The 17389-nt window shown below is 34.8% G+C and overlaps 2 protein-coding genes across 2 annotated transcripts; both read right to left on the bottom strand.

The window, feature by feature from the left end:
- Positions 1-591: 591 nt before the first annotated feature.
- LOC308258037 (olfactory receptor 5M3) lies at positions 592-1524 on the bottom strand (the record flags this gene model as incomplete). Its single annotated transcript, XM_080688267.1, has 1 exon — positions 592-1524. One exon carries the CDS (start codon positions 1522-1524, stop codon positions 592-594), a length of 933 nt encoding a protein of 310 aa, XP_080544393.1.
- A 4467-nt stretch (positions 1525-5991) lies between these two features.
- Positions 5992-6930, bottom strand: LOC308258026 (olfactory receptor 5M5-like; the record flags this gene model as incomplete). Its single annotated transcript, XM_080688257.1, has 1 exon — positions 5992-6930. One exon carries the CDS (start codon positions 6928-6930, stop codon positions 5992-5994), a length of 939 nt encoding a protein of 312 aa, XP_080544383.1.
- Between the last annotated feature and the right edge of the window lie 10459 nt (positions 6931-17389).

Below are 17389 nucleotides of genomic sequence, written 5' to 3'. Positions count from 1 at the left end.
CAACTTTTGGTTAAATTATAGCAGTTATTGGAATCATGTTGTGTCTCTTAAAAACAAAACAAAAAAAAATTGAAAAGGGATTAAATGCAATAGGATTGCTATTTTCAAAGTAGTTGTTGCTGAACAGACCTGACTCACAATAAAGGCATGAAATATCACACAATCTCACAACTTCTAGCGAGACCATTTTATGATCTCATTCTAGAACATTAAATAAAATATTTTTCTGCCCCAATTTACTCTCCAAGAAAGCAAATTGATTTTTCCCAAAATTCATCTACTGCATTTTAAATAAGAAGAAATCTTTTCATCCTAGCTAAGTATTTGAACAATTTCAGTTAGTGTACTTCCGAACTTTGGCTCAAATAACCTTTTGATTAGTTAATTTATAAAATTTTAGTTATCTTCTCTACTTACATCAACAGGAATGGGTCAATCTACTTTCATTTCTTTGAATTTGAATATTTTTCTATTTTTTTCTTTTCAATGCACAGACCTTTTGTAAAAAGTCTTTAACTATGTCCTGAGCCATTACCTGCTGACAAACAAATACTTATGAAACATAGAAGACAAGATTAACTCAATTTTATTTTATTTGGTTACACATATTCTGCTCATCACTTTGCTTGTGGCTTCTTTAACATCCTTGTTCCTCAAACTGTAGATCATGGGGTTCAACATGGGGATCACTGTGGTGTAAAACACAGCCACCATTTTCCCCTGCTCCACGGACTCCTCTGTAGGACGTCTGAGATACATGAAAATAAGAGTCCCATAAAATATGATGACCACTGTCAAGTGGGACCCACAGGTGGAAAATGCCTTCCGTCTCCCTTCTGCTGAGTGCATCCGTAGGATGGCAATGAGAATGAACAGATAGGAAATGATAACTACAGTCAGGGAATAGGTGAAGTTAATGCCTGCAAGAATGATCATGGTATACTCCTTGACGAAGGTCCCAGCACAAGCCATTTTGATAAGCGGTGGGTCTGCACAGTAGAAGTGGTTGATCTCAATTTTTCCACAGAAGTACAAGCCATAAGTCCATAATGTTGCTGCCAGACTAGTCAGAAAACCATATATGTAAGGGAAAGAGATCAGTCGAATACAGACAACCCTTGACATTCTGCTGCCATAGAGCAGAGGTTTCCCAATAGCCATGTATCTATCAAAGGCCATCACAGCAAGAATAAAAATTTCTACGTGGACAAGGGCGATGAAGAAGAAGCACTGTACCAGACAACCAGTGTAAGAAATAGTTTTTGTCTCTGATAAAAGGTTTTGCAACATTTTAGGGGTTACATTGGAAGAAAACCACACGTCAACAAATGACAAATGACTGAGAAAAAAGTACATGGGGCTATCGAGCTGTGGACTGACCTTAATTAACATGATCATGCTAATATTGCCCACTATGGTGACAATATAGACCACAAGAAAAATGATGAAGAAGAGAACTTGCCATTCCCGATGACTAGTTAGTCCCAAAAGAATAAACTCTTTCACATCAGTGAAATTGAGCATTTTCTCAGTTCTAGGTCAATGTTAGTTACAAATCTCTGTGATAACAAAAAGGAAATAAATTTAAAAATCAGGTATTGATTATTTATTAATTTATACTTTTATCATGTCTGCTTTCATTATTTTTTTTATTACATAGCTATGACTGCCTTTTGTCATTATTTTCAGAAAATCTTCTATGAGCAGTTGTTATGCAACAGGCTCTCTAAAGGTCACTAAGAATAATAAGTTCTCAGGCCCATTACATAACAGTTATGCAAAATATTGTTATTGAAACATGCTAGTACTAAATATTGTGAGTAGCCAAAATTCCAAGACTACCTTTTAGACATCCTTCATTTCTAATGCTGGCATGTTTGGTAGTTTCATATTTTTAAGATATTTATGGAGAGTTATACTTCTCTTTTAACCACAAGTCAAAAATAAATTTTATTTCACCTTTTCTTATTGTAAGTACTAGAGGCCTGATGCACAAAATTCATGCAAGGAGCTTGGCCTTTGCAGCCCTGGCTTCGTCCAGAAAGTTGTCTGGATGGTTGTTCTGCTGTTTGGCCTAATTAGCACATTAGCTTTTTATTATATAGGATATTCTCCAAGATTAGAAATGATAGCCATTTAATCAAATAACTCATCCATAAATGTCAGATAAAAATATATTTTGAATCTAACCTCACACTTGTACTTAACTTAAACTGAAGTGGGACAAACTAATCACAGTCATCATCAAAACCAAGTGAAAAATGTGAACCACTTATACACATTCATACATATTCCCTGCATACGAACTCTTTGGCGTATCTAACATGTAATTATAATCTACTAGGTGTCATCCACTGTTATGTTCTAGAGACTCAAAAGTAAGTAAGATAAGGAGCTGCTCACCCTTATGCATTTTTTAAAGATTAGCAAGAGAGAAATTCTTATTTGGAAATTCAGATCTGATTGCACAGTACCTCAGATGATTCATCACAAAAGGAAGTATAAAAAGATGGTGGTGTTGGTATTTTGCAAAAGCTAAATACATGAAAACCTGAGTGGTGGTTAACCAGGTAACAGCTATGATGAACTGACAGGGAAAATGGAGTGGTTAGGTCTGGTCTTAGGGGGTATGAAGTCTGGGAAGAAATAGAGAATTTGGGGATCTTAGAAGCACTTACAGTATTTTCTTCACCATTTAAAGGAAAAATATATACACAAATTTTCTAGATTGTAACACTTCGTTTTTCAAAATAAATTTCCAATAGATATAGATTTTCCCCCAAAGGACCAGGAATGAGAAAAATATTAAGTATAAAGTTTAAAAATTATGTTTCTATTGTCTGGTTGAATTCTAGCTCATTGACATTTTATGCACTTGGGAAGGTTTTATTTTTTGTGTTTTTAGTTTCTCTATGCCTTAATATGATGTAACAGCAATAATAGTATTATTATTGTGTACTTATGAGCATTTCATTGTGTACTTATGAGCATGAAAGAGATATTACATTGTGTACTTATGAGCATGAAAGAGATATTACACATTAACACACAATAAATATACAAAGGACAATTGTTACTAAATAAACTCCTGAAAATTATAGCTTCCATTAATAGTTTGTAATAATCAAATAATCAAATCTCTATAGAAAAATTCTCTCTCTCCCTCATTTCTCTGTCTCTTTCACATATACAAATAACACACCTACACACAGATAACATATATGGAATAATTAATGTTAATTAATAAAAAAATCCAATATACAACTTTCATCTGACAGTTCTAGGCAGATTCATTTTTATACCAACCTGAGAATGAAGAGAAATTTTATCTCCAGGAAGGATGCAGAGTTGAAAAGTGAACGCTATGTAAGAGATGGAAAACAACTTATATACACCAGGCAAAAGAGAAACTGGAGGTCCATAGAGACATTTCCTTTAAATCTTTGCCTTAGTAAAAAAAAAAAAAAAAAAAAAGAAGCAATTAAGAAGCTTCTCCTAGAAATGACTCTGGGGGAGGCAATATCTCTAGAGGAAGAGTTGACTGTTGAGTTTTATTTTTTCAATAACAGAATTGCACAATTTTATTTCCCCTCAAACTCAAGTTGTTTGGGATATGTCTAGGATCAAATAACAATATTTGTTTTGAGTTTGCATCACACTAAATTTGGTGATGGTGTTACTCAACTTGAATAAGGTTATCTTATATTCTGTACTCAGAGTCTATGCCATTTGGCTTTTCCAGAGAAAGAAGAAATAATATTATTCCTTATAATTAAAATTGTAGCTTCTGGAAGCAGGAAAAATATATATGCTTCAACTTACTCAGTTTATAAGGAAGGAAAACTAGAAACTTAATCATAGCAACATTATAGCATTTATTAAAGTTAACACATGCCAGACACTGCTAATTTAATTTAATCTAATTCTCATAATTACCTTCTTAGGTAATTGTATTACTGCCATTTTTATAGAAAAAAAACAAACACAAAAAACACGAAAACCCAAAACAAGTCTTAGAAAATGGTTCCTTACTCAAGGTCACACTCAATAAATCAAAAAATATTTGACAAAAATATGACTGCTTTAGTATCATTGCATGTTCAGGAATTTTACCATGAGATGAACTACCAATAGAAATTTTAGTTACCACATTAGGAATAGCTTTTTGTCCAGTACAATTAAATTTTCTTGAATATTCACTTATTTCAATTAGCCTATTTAAATTAATCTGAAAACTTGATTATTATTTTACTGTCAAACTTAATACTCTACCAACAATCTTAGTTTACCCTGTAAATATTAGTGGAAAGGATTATTTGCATTCTTGAGTAGGCCCTGAGAATTCCTGGTGCTAGGCTGGATTTAGATATAGGGCAGCTGCTGTCGGCCAAGTCTCTGTCTGTTACCTGGGTCCCAATCTGAGCTGGGCCAAGTCCCTGTCTATCACCTGTGTCCCGATCTGAGCTGGGCGTGGGAAGCAAAGCAGCCATGGGGGCAGGAGACCTCACTCAGACGGGGTGAGGGTTCAGGCCCCTGCAAGGTTGGGGGGGTGAGGGTCTGTGCCCCACCTCTGAATAGATTCCTGATTCCAGAATTTGATTCTGGTTATACTGTTAATTACCTAATTTTATTGCCCAACAACTATTAACAGAGTAAACCAAAAATCTCAATTTCTGACCCAAAAGGAATTTCATTTTCACTATATGACTGGGGTATATGTTATATTATATCATAGTCTTTATGGACTTGAGGAGGGAAAAAGAGTAAATATATTTCCACATTTCCCCCAAATTTTCTAAAAATAACTTGATTATAAATATTTATGGAAACACACTCTAAATTCCAAAACAACAAGATTGTGTTATTACCTTCTAATAGTCATCATAAGGTAAGAAATAAATAGGATCTTAAATGTATACCATAGGATACTAAGTATGTTCACATATAAAGTTTATTGAATTAATTAGTATCATTAGCCTACATAAAGAAAACACAATCTTTTATGAAATCTTGATTTCTAAAACAGCCAAATGCATTTAGAAAGCACATCCATGAAGGCATTTTTATAATTCTGCAAAAAGAAAACAAAAGCTTACTTAGTTGTAATATTGAGACTCTGAGAAAAAAGTTTTATGTGACAAAATATTTTAAAAGAGATTTCACTCAAGGACATTTGTGGAGATGTCATCAGGTATCTAAGATCCTCCCATCACCTATGAAATAAAGTGTTACTCAATTCAAGTATTGGGAATCATTGGAAGGGGGTTAGGTAATCATTACTTAAATGAGTAAAATTTGAAAGTGAGGTTATTTTGAAAAAGTGAGTTGTAGATTGCTATTCATCAAAAAGGAGATGGTAGAACCCTATGTGTTAGCCTGACACCGTGTCCTGGAATAAAAGTTTCCTAAACTCTCTTGCAGGGAGGTTTGAGATTATGATTAAGTTGGCCACAAAGATCTGAGGAAACATATTGCAAAGAACATTTAGAACATCTGAACCATTTGCACATGTGGGCTGCCTTCAGAGCAGCCATTGTGCATCCTAAAGTGACTGTAGGAATGCAAGCCATCTTTAAAAAACAACAACAACAACAACAAACAAAAACCAAAAAAAAAAAACAAGCTGTAAAGAACTCAGAGACCAAATCTAATAAAGCTGGCATGCAAATTGGAGACTGCTTACTTCCAGATTTTTTTTTTTACCTGACAGAAAAACAAAACGAAGTGAAAATTTAGATTTGTTTAAACCACTATTTTTTTTCCTGTAAGAAATGACACTAGCCGATATAGGAATGTGTATGAATTGCCTAAATGTTACTTCTTATTCTTCCCATTTTTCAAGCACTTGTTCAGAGAATTTTAACTTCATCAGCTACCTGACACAAAATGTGAGAAATGTATTGTATAAAACTTGCTTAAAAAGAGATGTCTAACTCAATAGTATCATATCTTGCTATGTCCAGAAATATTTTTAATGACAGTTGAGCACTTTTATTTCCCCAATTTTTGTCTCCAGATTGCTTTTCTCAATGCGTCTTTCACATCCTTGTTCCTGAGGCCATAGATCATGGGGTTCAGCATGGGGATCACTGTGGTGTAAAACACAGCCACCATTTTGCCCTGTTCCACCGACTCCTCTGTGGGACGTCTCAAATGCATGCAGAAGAGGGTTCCATAGAAGATTGTGACCACTGTCATGTGGGAGCCACATGTGGAGAAAGCTTTTTTTCTTCCTTCTGCAGAACGGCTTCTAAGAATGGCAACAAGGATGAACATGTAGGATGTGAGGATGATCAGGAGGGACTGGACGTTGCTGTAGCCAGCGACTATGTACATCGATAGCTCTTTGCTGTAGGTGTCAGAACATGCTAGTTTGATAAGAGGAGGATCAGCACAGTAGAAATGATTAATTTCATTAGCACCACAGAAATAGAGGTTGTAGGTCCTCAAGGTCTCCATCACACTAAGGAGGAAGCCATAGACATAAGGAACAATGACCAGGCGGACGCAGACACTCTTGGACATCCTGCTACTGTAGAGCAGTGGATTACAGATAGCCATGTAGCGGTCATATGCCATGACAGCCAACATGCAGTGCTCTGTGAGGACCACAGCAATGACGATATAGCACTGCACCAAGCAACCTGCATATGAGATGGTCTTCTTCTCTGATAAGAAATTTTCTAGCATTTTAGGGGTGACATTTGTGGAGAAACACAGATCTAGAACAGACAGACTTGAGAGGAAGAAGTACATGGGAGTGTGGAGTCGAGAATCAATTTTGATTAAAACAATCATGCCCACATTTCCTATCACAGTGACTATGTAGACCATGAGGAACAGCACAAAAAAAGCAACTTGCAACCCTGGACGACTTGTTAGGCCCAAGAGAATAAATTCTGTCACTTCAGTGTAGTTTCTTCTGGACATTTCTATGTCTCATAAGAGAGGCATTAGTTTATCTAAGGAGAGATATAAAGAAATTTTTAAATCACTGAATATTGTATCAGGTTAGCTATTGTTTGTTTTGTTTCTTTAATCCTCACCCAAGGATATTTTTCCATTGATTTTTAGAGAGAGTGGAAGAGAGAGGCAAAGACAGAGAGAAATATCGATGTGAGAGACACACATTCATTGGTGTCCTCCTGCATGTACCCCATTCAAGACCCAGGCTAGGGAGAAGCCTGCAACTGAGGTCTGTGCCCTTGACAGGAATCAAACCTGGGACCCTTTGGTCTGCAGGCCAATGCTCTATCCACTGAGTGAAGCCCACTATGGCTATCAGCTTAAATATTGTAAAAAGATCCAAAAGGCCTTAGTTATGTTATCTCAGTAGCATTTCCATAATTAGAGATGAACAGATATACTATAAAGCAAGTCTAAAAGTTTTCAACAGAATGATTTTCATTCAGGTTGTATTTGCAATCACACTGTGCAGTTAAATTGGAGCCTAAAGATAAAATTATAAATTTAAGTATCTCAATATTTTTAAAAAATTTTAAATCTAAATAAGTTATGTGTCAAAGAAAATATTATAATAAAAATTTAGAAATGCTTAGAGTTCCTGTCTGCCTTCTTTCATATATACACATGGATACATAGAAGGTTAGCAATCACTTTGAAGATAACACAGGTAAAGATCATTCTGAACACTGAGAAACTGAATTGTATGGAGGTGAGATGACATAACCCATCAGACCTTCATCTCATATTTCCCAGTTTGGTGATTTACTGATGTATTATCTATCTCACCGAGTACAAATTTACAAACAAAATTTTTTAAATGCTATCAATTGCATAAATTGAAGTTTATTTCTAGATATTCTATTCTGTGGGGCAATTTTGACATTAGCAAATGTCATTATCAGATAATTTGTCAAAGGCTGTGTAAAACTTCTAATATTCTCTGAGCAGACTCAGAATATTGATGTGACAGTACTTCATTTTTCACCTGCCCTAGAATATAAGTGAAACTAACAAATCTGATTAATTTGCTGCTTAAAGTTGTAACAATGCAACAACTATCATAATAATTGCTGGGTTCTTATATTCCATACACCATATTAAAGTACTTTCCATTTATTATTTTATTTTAACCTAAATGTCCTATGAAATAGATAATATATCATGCCATTTTGCATTCAAGAAACACAGATGATTTCTTGGACCTTTTGGTTTCAAATCTTATCCTCATAGCTATTAAATATTATGAGATATTTCAATAACTATACCCATTTTATTAACATTAAATTTTATACTTCAGAAAACACTTTAAGACACTTTATAAAACCTTGTAAGCCATTCATGTATGCATGCTTATAGCAAGTAATTCTGGCTTGCAGCTCAGAAATGGAAGAACTAGGAGAGGAATAAGATATAGTTCCCAGTTTAGTAACATGCTACTTCCTCAGGAAAGCTCATCACTTCCTCTCAGTTGAATGGACTGCTTGGGGAAAGAGAATAACTTTTGCCAAAAATGTTAAATTCAATTTTTATCATTATAATTAGTTAATTTATTAATATTAATAATAGGAACAGAGCAAAGGGGAAGCCAGCATTGTCAGCATGGTCATCAGGACAGCTTCACCAGGAAGCTACAGCTTCAGGCTCCCGGGGAACCACCAACCCATTCCCTGCAGATCACTGGGGGAAGGGATCAAACAAAGAGGGATATACTAGTAGGTGCAAGGAAGTTGGGGTCACATAGGGAAGTGCTTGCCTGTCAGTCTAGCCTGGAAAACAATAAATTGGCTAGAAGGGTGGAGCCACTGCAAGCACGCATATTCTTAGAAGGGTAAAATTCCCAAGGCAAAGTGTTCTCTCTCTTTTGTTTTGTTCTTGCCTTTGCATTCCCTTGTTTTGTGACCTGCAGTCGCCCCTCGCATTGGCCTGCCATGTGGTCTTAAGTAGCTGCTTGGCCCAGGGCCAGGCAGACTCCACACATAGGATGCTGGACTGCACTGTGCTTTATTATGGAGTGGAGACTCTGGGCGTGGCCTTAATTCTTGCCCTGCTGAAGACAAGATTGAACTTTTTCTATGGCGGAACGGAAGGAAATGGGACAGTGGAAACCCAGGGGTTTAATTCCACAAAATAGAGATCACTCATCCTTCTATGCAAGAACCCCACTTCCACAGGTAACACGTGGGGATACAAAATTAACAAACTTTATTGCTTCTTACTCTGCACCAATGATTGCACTGTAAGCTACCAGGAAAAATAAATATGAATAAAATAGGATCTTGAAGTAGAACTGGCTTCTATTTTTTTTTTCTTTCTTTCTTTCTTTTTTTAGATATAGATGATAGGGACAGACCAGACATTCTAACAAAGGTAAGAGATGGAAGAGTGAGAAGAAAGGAAGAAAGACAGGCAGCCAAGGTATCAGTGCCCTAACCTAAAACTAGGAGGAAATTTGCTCCAAGAATCTAGGTATTGTGATTCAATTGGCAAAAAGGAAACCAAGAGCCCTTCTTTGAACTCTATGCCCCATGAGCAACTTTTCCAGTTCATTATCTAGATTATAGTACTGACTTGTGTCTAAGATCTTTGCAATTTTGCTTAGATCTCACCGGCTATAGGCAAACGTCATTTTTTAGTAGAAAACATCATCGCTAACCATATTTTAATTTTAGAATTGTGGGGCTATGGCAGAGACAACTAATATAAGATATAGCCCATGGGAGATCTGTCAGACTGCCGCTAAGCATCAAGAAACACTCACAGCAGACACTCATATGCAGTTAGAAACCTGGATGAGTCACGTAGCTGCATGTGGCACCTGGCAAAAGAAGGATCAGAATACTCTTCATCATCTTATTGTTGTAAGATCTTTGATCCAATTTAGTTTTTTATCGTTACCAGACTGATTCATAGTTCAAGTATCTTGGTTGAAAAAAAAATTCTAGTGGGGGAGGAGGGATGTTTATCTGGAGTACAAGCGTGGCTTGTAAAAACCAAACCAAACAAAAAACAGATCTTAGACAGAAACAGGACATTGGAAAAGAATCCAGAACCTTATAAATAAGAGAACCATAAAGGACTTAGAGAGCTTCTAGTCTAAACTCCAAAGCTGCATATATTGAAGCTAACTTCTCCATATGTTTAATGCTCACAAGAAAATGCCTATATGAGCATATACTTTAATTCTGAGAAGTCAGAAAACTTTTAAACTATTAATAAACTTCATGGATCTAAATTGTCTAATTGTTGTTGTTTTTCTTGTGGAAATTGATGGCAGAAGATACCCAGAAATTAGGTAAATGAAAAACATAAAAAGAATGTTATTTGAAACTAATCTTATTGAAACATCTGTTGGAGATCCATAGTATGAAATTCTACTGGGATGATTCGAAAACACTGGTAACATAGAGAAAGACAGGGTCGAGCAACCACCTATAGATTTTTTCTCATAGAATATGCATTGTCTGTGCAAATTTCCTGTGAAATTGCCTATTTCAACACATCAATATCTAAAAAGTATGCAATCTAATGAAGCAAATACATAAATTGCTAGATATTGAAAACTAATATTTAAACACATTTCCTCTCCTACCTGTAAAAATGTGTCTTCTTAGTGACCACAAAGGTCAAATTCTTACCAGTGTTATAGGATTTATACCCAACTTATTGACATCAGCATTTATCTCAGGAGAATCCCCATCTGTTTCAAGAAACAATTAAAAATGAAATCCCAATGGAGAGCATTCTCATGGGGAGAAATACTATTTGGTAGTGTACTTTCTCAATTCAAGATTTTTTAATTCTGTATTTTATAATTCATTGACGTTTAGACCATTTGTCTGCTATGAGTAGTAGGGCAATATTTAAGACAATAATGAAAAACCAATTTACAATACTTTGGGGACACAACTCATGAAACTGAATTCAGGTCATTGTCTTCATCGTTTCAAGTTCTCTAACTTATTTCCTTCATTGTTTGTCCTTTAACTAATTCACACAAAATATGTTCTCAGTGAAAAGTTCAATGCCGTTTACTCCCCAGATACAAATATGAATAACATATCTGTCCCCTAAAGAAGTTTGCACATTGATGTGATATTTAAATAAATAATACTAGGTACAAATGATTAGTTTCCAGAAGAAAAACACATGGAATGTGAGACACTGGTAACTTCCAATGACAACAACAGTGTTTCATATAGACAATAATCAACAAATACATGTTAAATATATGAAAGACTATATTTAATTTGTTGTTTCTACCATGCCTCCAATGTTTGGTTTTCTGGCATCAACATCACCTGTTGTTTCTCCTGTTTATTAAGCTCCAAACACATGGCCTTTCTTTTTGTTATTCTAACATGCCAGGCTTCATGCCTAAAACTTTGATTCTCCTGGTTACAATTCCCAAAGACTTTGGTTATGATAGCCTTATGCTGTTTATCTAGACTGCAATTCAAATGTCATTTTCTCCAAGAGTCCTTTTCCATCCATTGAAGCTGACCCATTAGCATGACCTTCGCTTCTGATGTTGCCAGTTACCATCTTCCATATTGACTTGTCTTACTCTCTCCAAAGCATTTACCCATACCTGAGATATTCCTTTTTTAATTTATCTTTATTGTTAAAAGTATTACGGATGAGATATTCTATCTGTTTGTTTGCTATCTGACTCCCCTCCCTCCTAAAGTTTAATAGAGGACTTTTTTGGTCTTATTTATTGTTGAATCTCCCGTTTCTAATATATTGTCCAGTGATCAACATAAGTTCAGTGAATAAACATTTTAAACCAATGATAGCAATCACTGTCTCCAGATAACAGCTCAGCAACAGATCTAGAAAGCAACCATGCAAAATCCAAGAGTAAGATAGAAACCTGCAGGGAGAAAGTGTGCATATTATAGGTCATCTATCAGTTTGTCTCTGTAGAAGGGCCTGTATAGTTCAGTGAAAGTTTGGGGGAAAGTAGATATAAAAATAAAAGCAAAAGTAAAGACAGCTCTCAACTCTATGAAAATCAAACAATTGTGCAAACAGAGAATTACATTCATAGTATTACTAACAATCTTAGTAATTAGTATTGGTAATGCTCTCAGTGTTACTCATAGTATTATTAAGGTATCACTAATGATAAACTCATAGTATTTTAAAAAACAAATATTTATTTAAGAAAAAATTCAAACGTGGCCAGATTGTGAAGATGAGGAGAAAGAAGTGGTGGCTCTTGGATAGGAATGCAGGAATTTGTGGAAGAATTGTAATACTTTCTTTTTAATAAAAAAGATGTCAATCAATCATGTTCATGATTGAAAAATCAATAACTAGACATATAATGATATAATTTAAAATGAGTTAATTACAAAGGAAATAATAGAGAGATGATATCTATGGAAAGACAAGAGTAAAAAGTGAAACAAAGTTTCATATAAGTCTTATAATATTAATTGACTTTTGAAACAATATACATAGTTTACATTAGTAATTAAAACAATGATTACAATAAATGATTTTAACTTAACACGTGCATGTATGTGAAAACCTAGAAAAAGGACTGGAAGAAAATAAAATTCCAATTGTGATTTTTTGGGGGGTTGTGGTGTTTAATTTCTATATGGTATGCATCCCACCTGTTTAAATTTTATATGATTAATATTGTATGAGTCAGAAGAGGCTATTTCCTAGAAATAGGTAACTCATCATATTGCAGTAGCTTATAAAACAAAGGGCATTTCTCATTCATTCTATGTTTCTATTATGAATTGACAGTGAGCTCTGTTTCATGTCTCCTCACTCAAGAACCCATGATGATCACCATGGAAAGAAGAAAACTCACTGAAGGGTTCTCTTATCAACAATTATATGCTGAACTGAGAATTGATACATATGAATTCTAATCTAATTCATTGTCCAGAAATAGCAACACACTTTCATCTAAACCCAAGAGAAACATAATTCTATCATGTATACAAAAGGCAAAGAAATTAAAGTAACTGGTGAACAAAGTGACTGACAATTATAAAAATGTAAACTTTTGTAATAAAAACTTTATTTACTATGTTTTGATTTTAAGAAACTATTAAAAATGCAGTGTTTTCCACTGATATACCATATTTCTTATTTTACCATAACTTAGGAAAAAGTCTAGAAAATGTTTTAGAACTAAAAGAATCCTATATAATAAAAGCCTAATATGCAAATTGTCCTGGGAGTTTGACTGCTTGCTATGATGTGCGCTGACCATCATGGCGTAGAACATGGTGAGTGTCGGTGATGCAGCGCTGGCAGTGGGTGGCAGTGGAGGCACTGCTGGCCCCAATGGGCCTTGAGGAGAGTGGGACTGCAGCGGGATGGTGGAGCAGGTAAGCAGATGGCGCCAGGCCAAGGTGGGGTGCCAGGCAGGGCTGCGGGGCTGCAAGGCTGGGGGCATGAGCTGGGGCCCGATCCCCAAAGGCCATCCTGAGGGACCCCACCTGTGCACAAATTCATGCACCGGGCCTCTAGTAGTGATATGTTTTAGGAAAATAATTTTTTCCTGAACAGCTCTCTGGTTAATGCTTCTTTCACATCTTTATTTCTAAGGCTACAAATCATGGGGTTCAACATGGGAATTACTGTGGTATAAAATACAGCAACTTTTCCCCCTGTTCCCCAGATTCCTTTGAGGGGGGTCTAAGATACATGATGAAGAGAGTTACATAGAATATGGTGACAGCTGTCAGATGGGAGCCACAGGTAGAGAAAGCTTTGCTCCTGCCTTCTGTGGAACGCATCCTCAGGATAGCAGAAGAAAATATAAAGTTAAGAAACCAGGATGATGAGGAGAGAAAAGGTAAGGTTACTTCCAGCACAAATCAACAATGAGGTTTCTTTTATTGGTGTCAGAACAAGCCGGTAGGTGGTAATGGGGGGGGGGGGGGGGGAATGACACATATGTAATACCTTAATCAATGAAGAAAAAAATAAAAATAAAACCAAAATTAACTCCACAGCCATACACAAAATCAATTTATGAGTTCTGTTATTTGTCATTTATGCGATTCTGTCCTACTTCTTGGACAAGTCTTATATTCTGAATTTCAGTTTTATCATTAACTTATTTGACAAACACTTATATCGTGTCTTATATTACAAGCTTTGATCTAAGTGCTTTATAAATGTTAATTTATTTAACCCTCAAACCAATTCTATTGCATTCTGTCCTCCATAAGTATAAACAGTAACATATTTCTCAAGTTTAGTACAGAGGAAATAATGTTATGAACAGTAGAGTGTACTAATAAAAACATGGACTTTGGAGTCAACTTCACACTGGCTTCAGTGCTTTTGATCCAAGGAATCAGGAGAATGTTTCTTAATCAGATTGGGCTTCAGTTTCTTCTACTGCAAAATGGCTTTACTAAATTAGAAGGACTATTTTGAGGATTAAAGTAGGCAATATACATAGCACTGTGCTTAATACATAGCAATCCCTCAATAAATGTTAGCTAGCAGTCATATCAGGTGAAGGGTCTTATCGTATACCATTCAATATATTTTAATTCTTTGTCCTGGCCAGTTTTGCTCAGAGGATATAGTGTAGGCCTGCGGATTGAAGGGTCCCCGGTTCAATTCAGGTCAAGGGCACAGGGGGCATGCAGGAGGCAGCCATTCAATGATTCTCTCTCATCATTGATATTTCTATCTCTCCCTCTCCCTTCCTCTCTGAAATCAATAAAAATATATTTTTAAAATATATATATTTTTAATTCCTTTATCATGTATCCTCATTACTGAATCACTTTTATAAGTAACAGTACATTAAATAGTAAATGTCTACACTTTTCTAGTAATTGGCATTCTTCTTTCCATCTAGTTATTTACAAATCATATATGTATAACTCTGATACTGCATATGATTGCACAAATAAGTAAAGATTCATGATTATCAATATATGCAGAATAAAGAAACCTACTTACCTATAGAGAAAGAGCCATCTTTATAGAGAATAGCAATGACTCTTCTGATGAATAATGCAGGCAGAATTTATATTATTTGTATGTTAACTCCATTTCCCAAAGACATTGCACAAATAGATGAAGATGAAGCAATTATGTTGTTACATAATGTTTTCACAATTAATGTGTTCTCTAAAGAAATTACAACTGGAACAATGCAGTTTTAACATGGGAGCCTATATTTCTCTAGTGTTCTCTCCCTTGTGTGCAGTCTCAATATTTTTCTTCATACATTGGGTAGTCCATGCAGTGTCATTGACGTCTGCGAAGGATGTTCAGATTGTATTCTGTTTACCATGTTAATTTCAGCTTAATCCACTTTTCTGATACAATTTCTTCACATCATTGTCACAACTTTGTGTCACAATTTTATTACCATCTCACTTTGTGATATGGACTGAATTGTGTCCTCCAAAATTTATATGTAGAATTCTTATTCCCAATACTTCAGAATATGGCTGGATTTGGAGATAGGGTCTTTAAAAAAGGAAACTAAAGAAAAATGGGATTATATGAATGGGTTCTAATCCAAGATGTCTGGTATCCTCATAAGAAGAGGAGATTAGAATATGTACAGGCATAGAGGGAAGAACATGTAAACACACAGAGAGAAGGTACTATATATTAATCCTATGGAAACAAAATTGAGGCAGAGATAGGTTGAGTAATTTGTTCAGTAAATCCAATTTCAGAGTTCATGCTCTTAACTATTAATTTAGCTAATACATGATGGAGTCAGGATCTTTATTAATCAAGTTAAATTAGTCCATATGTTATAAAATAGGATGTTTTGCCCTGGCTGGGTTGCTCAGTGGTTAGAGCATTGGCCCACCCAAGGAATGTTTGCGGGTTGGACTCTGGCCACTGTCAAGGTGCATATGGGAGGCAACCAATCAATATATCTTTCTCACTCTCTTTCTCACTCTCCCTTCTTCCCTTACACTCTCTAAAAATCAATGGAAAAAAATACCCTCTGATGAGGATTAACAATAAACAAACAAACAAACAAACTTGGATTTTTTTCTCACAGTGTATTATTTCACTCAGTGTGCATGCAGATGATTAATGTTTTTTGAAAGACAAAAATAATAGTTTTACTCATTTCATATTGCTTTTCTTCTTCAACAAGGTGAAAAGAGATAAACAAAAAGTTTGAAGCTAGATACATTTAGGCTTCTCTTCTGATTTTAGGCTAATAATTAATCTGTGAGTCTCTATTTGCTAATTTTTAAAATGGGAATTATAATACCAAATCTTATTGGTAGTCACATTATGTGAAACAACACATAGTAAGACACAACCTGAACTTTGGTAAGTATTACTATTATTTTTTTCTCTCTCTTTCATGTGTGCATGAGTGTGAGTCTAAACAGTATTCAGATATCCACTGGTCCCAGGAAAATATATATGAATAAAAATATTGTACTTATTGCATTACCATTCCCTGGAATATTTATTTTTATTTTTTTCTAAATATACATGGATTAGTTTTCCTCATAAAACCACCAGTTAGATTCATAAACTTTTAGATGAGTGGGGAGAAAAATATAAAATATCATTATTATTGTTCCTTAGGGAAAATATATCCTATTTTCTCATAAATTTTTATCATCACGTTGCTCAATTTTAAAAAAAAAAATAAATCCATCAAAATTAACTTTAAAAGGAGAAGAGCAAGAATTTAGGAGCCTATTTCTAAAATCCTTCAGGAGAGACTTCATCATCAATAAGGTAATTCCTTAACTTTTAGGTAAAAATTCATGGTATGCTGAAATAATTTACTAACACAAAAAACATTTAATCATCACTTACTTATTCTATGCCCAGCAGAGTGCAACATGAAATAAAAAATAAACTGCCTTAACAGGCGGTTGGTATAATTCCAGCCAGCTAGTCAATTCATGAAAGCACTTGGTATAATGCCTCCTTTACCTTCAACATGTGTGTATGCGGGCATCACTGTAGCATTCATATTGCTAGCATCAATCATAAATGCCAGTGACATTATTGGTTATTAGTATTTCTAAACAGTTTTTACTTCTAGCTAATATATTTCCTCAAATAATAAAGGGGCTGGTTTTATATAACTGAATGTGTGTGCTTAAACAGTAATAGACCTAAGTATATATTTAAGTAGACTCCAATAAACTACCAATTGAATGTTAAAAGTTACAAAAATAAGTATTTGTTTATATGTGTGTTTTAACATAATTTGTAGACAATCTGACTTTCAGTATAAAGTTATTTAAATAGCATCTGGTCATAGATAGCTTGAAATAATTATATGGGGTAATATAGAATTAATGAACATTAAAATGTTATCCTAAAAAAAATATTGAGCAAAAATAACCTCTAAGGTGGTAAAGAAACTTTGAAATAAGCTGAGAAAAAAATGTCTCAATTGGAGGATGACTCATTACAGTTCTGTGAC

Source organism: Plecotus auritus, assembly GCF_963455305.1.
Source record: "Plecotus auritus genome assembly, chromosome: 9".
Lineage (NCBI taxonomy): Eukaryota > Metazoa > Chordata > Mammalia > Chiroptera > Vespertilionidae > Plecotus > Plecotus auritus.
This window is presented reverse-complemented; position numbering and strand designations above follow the sequence as displayed.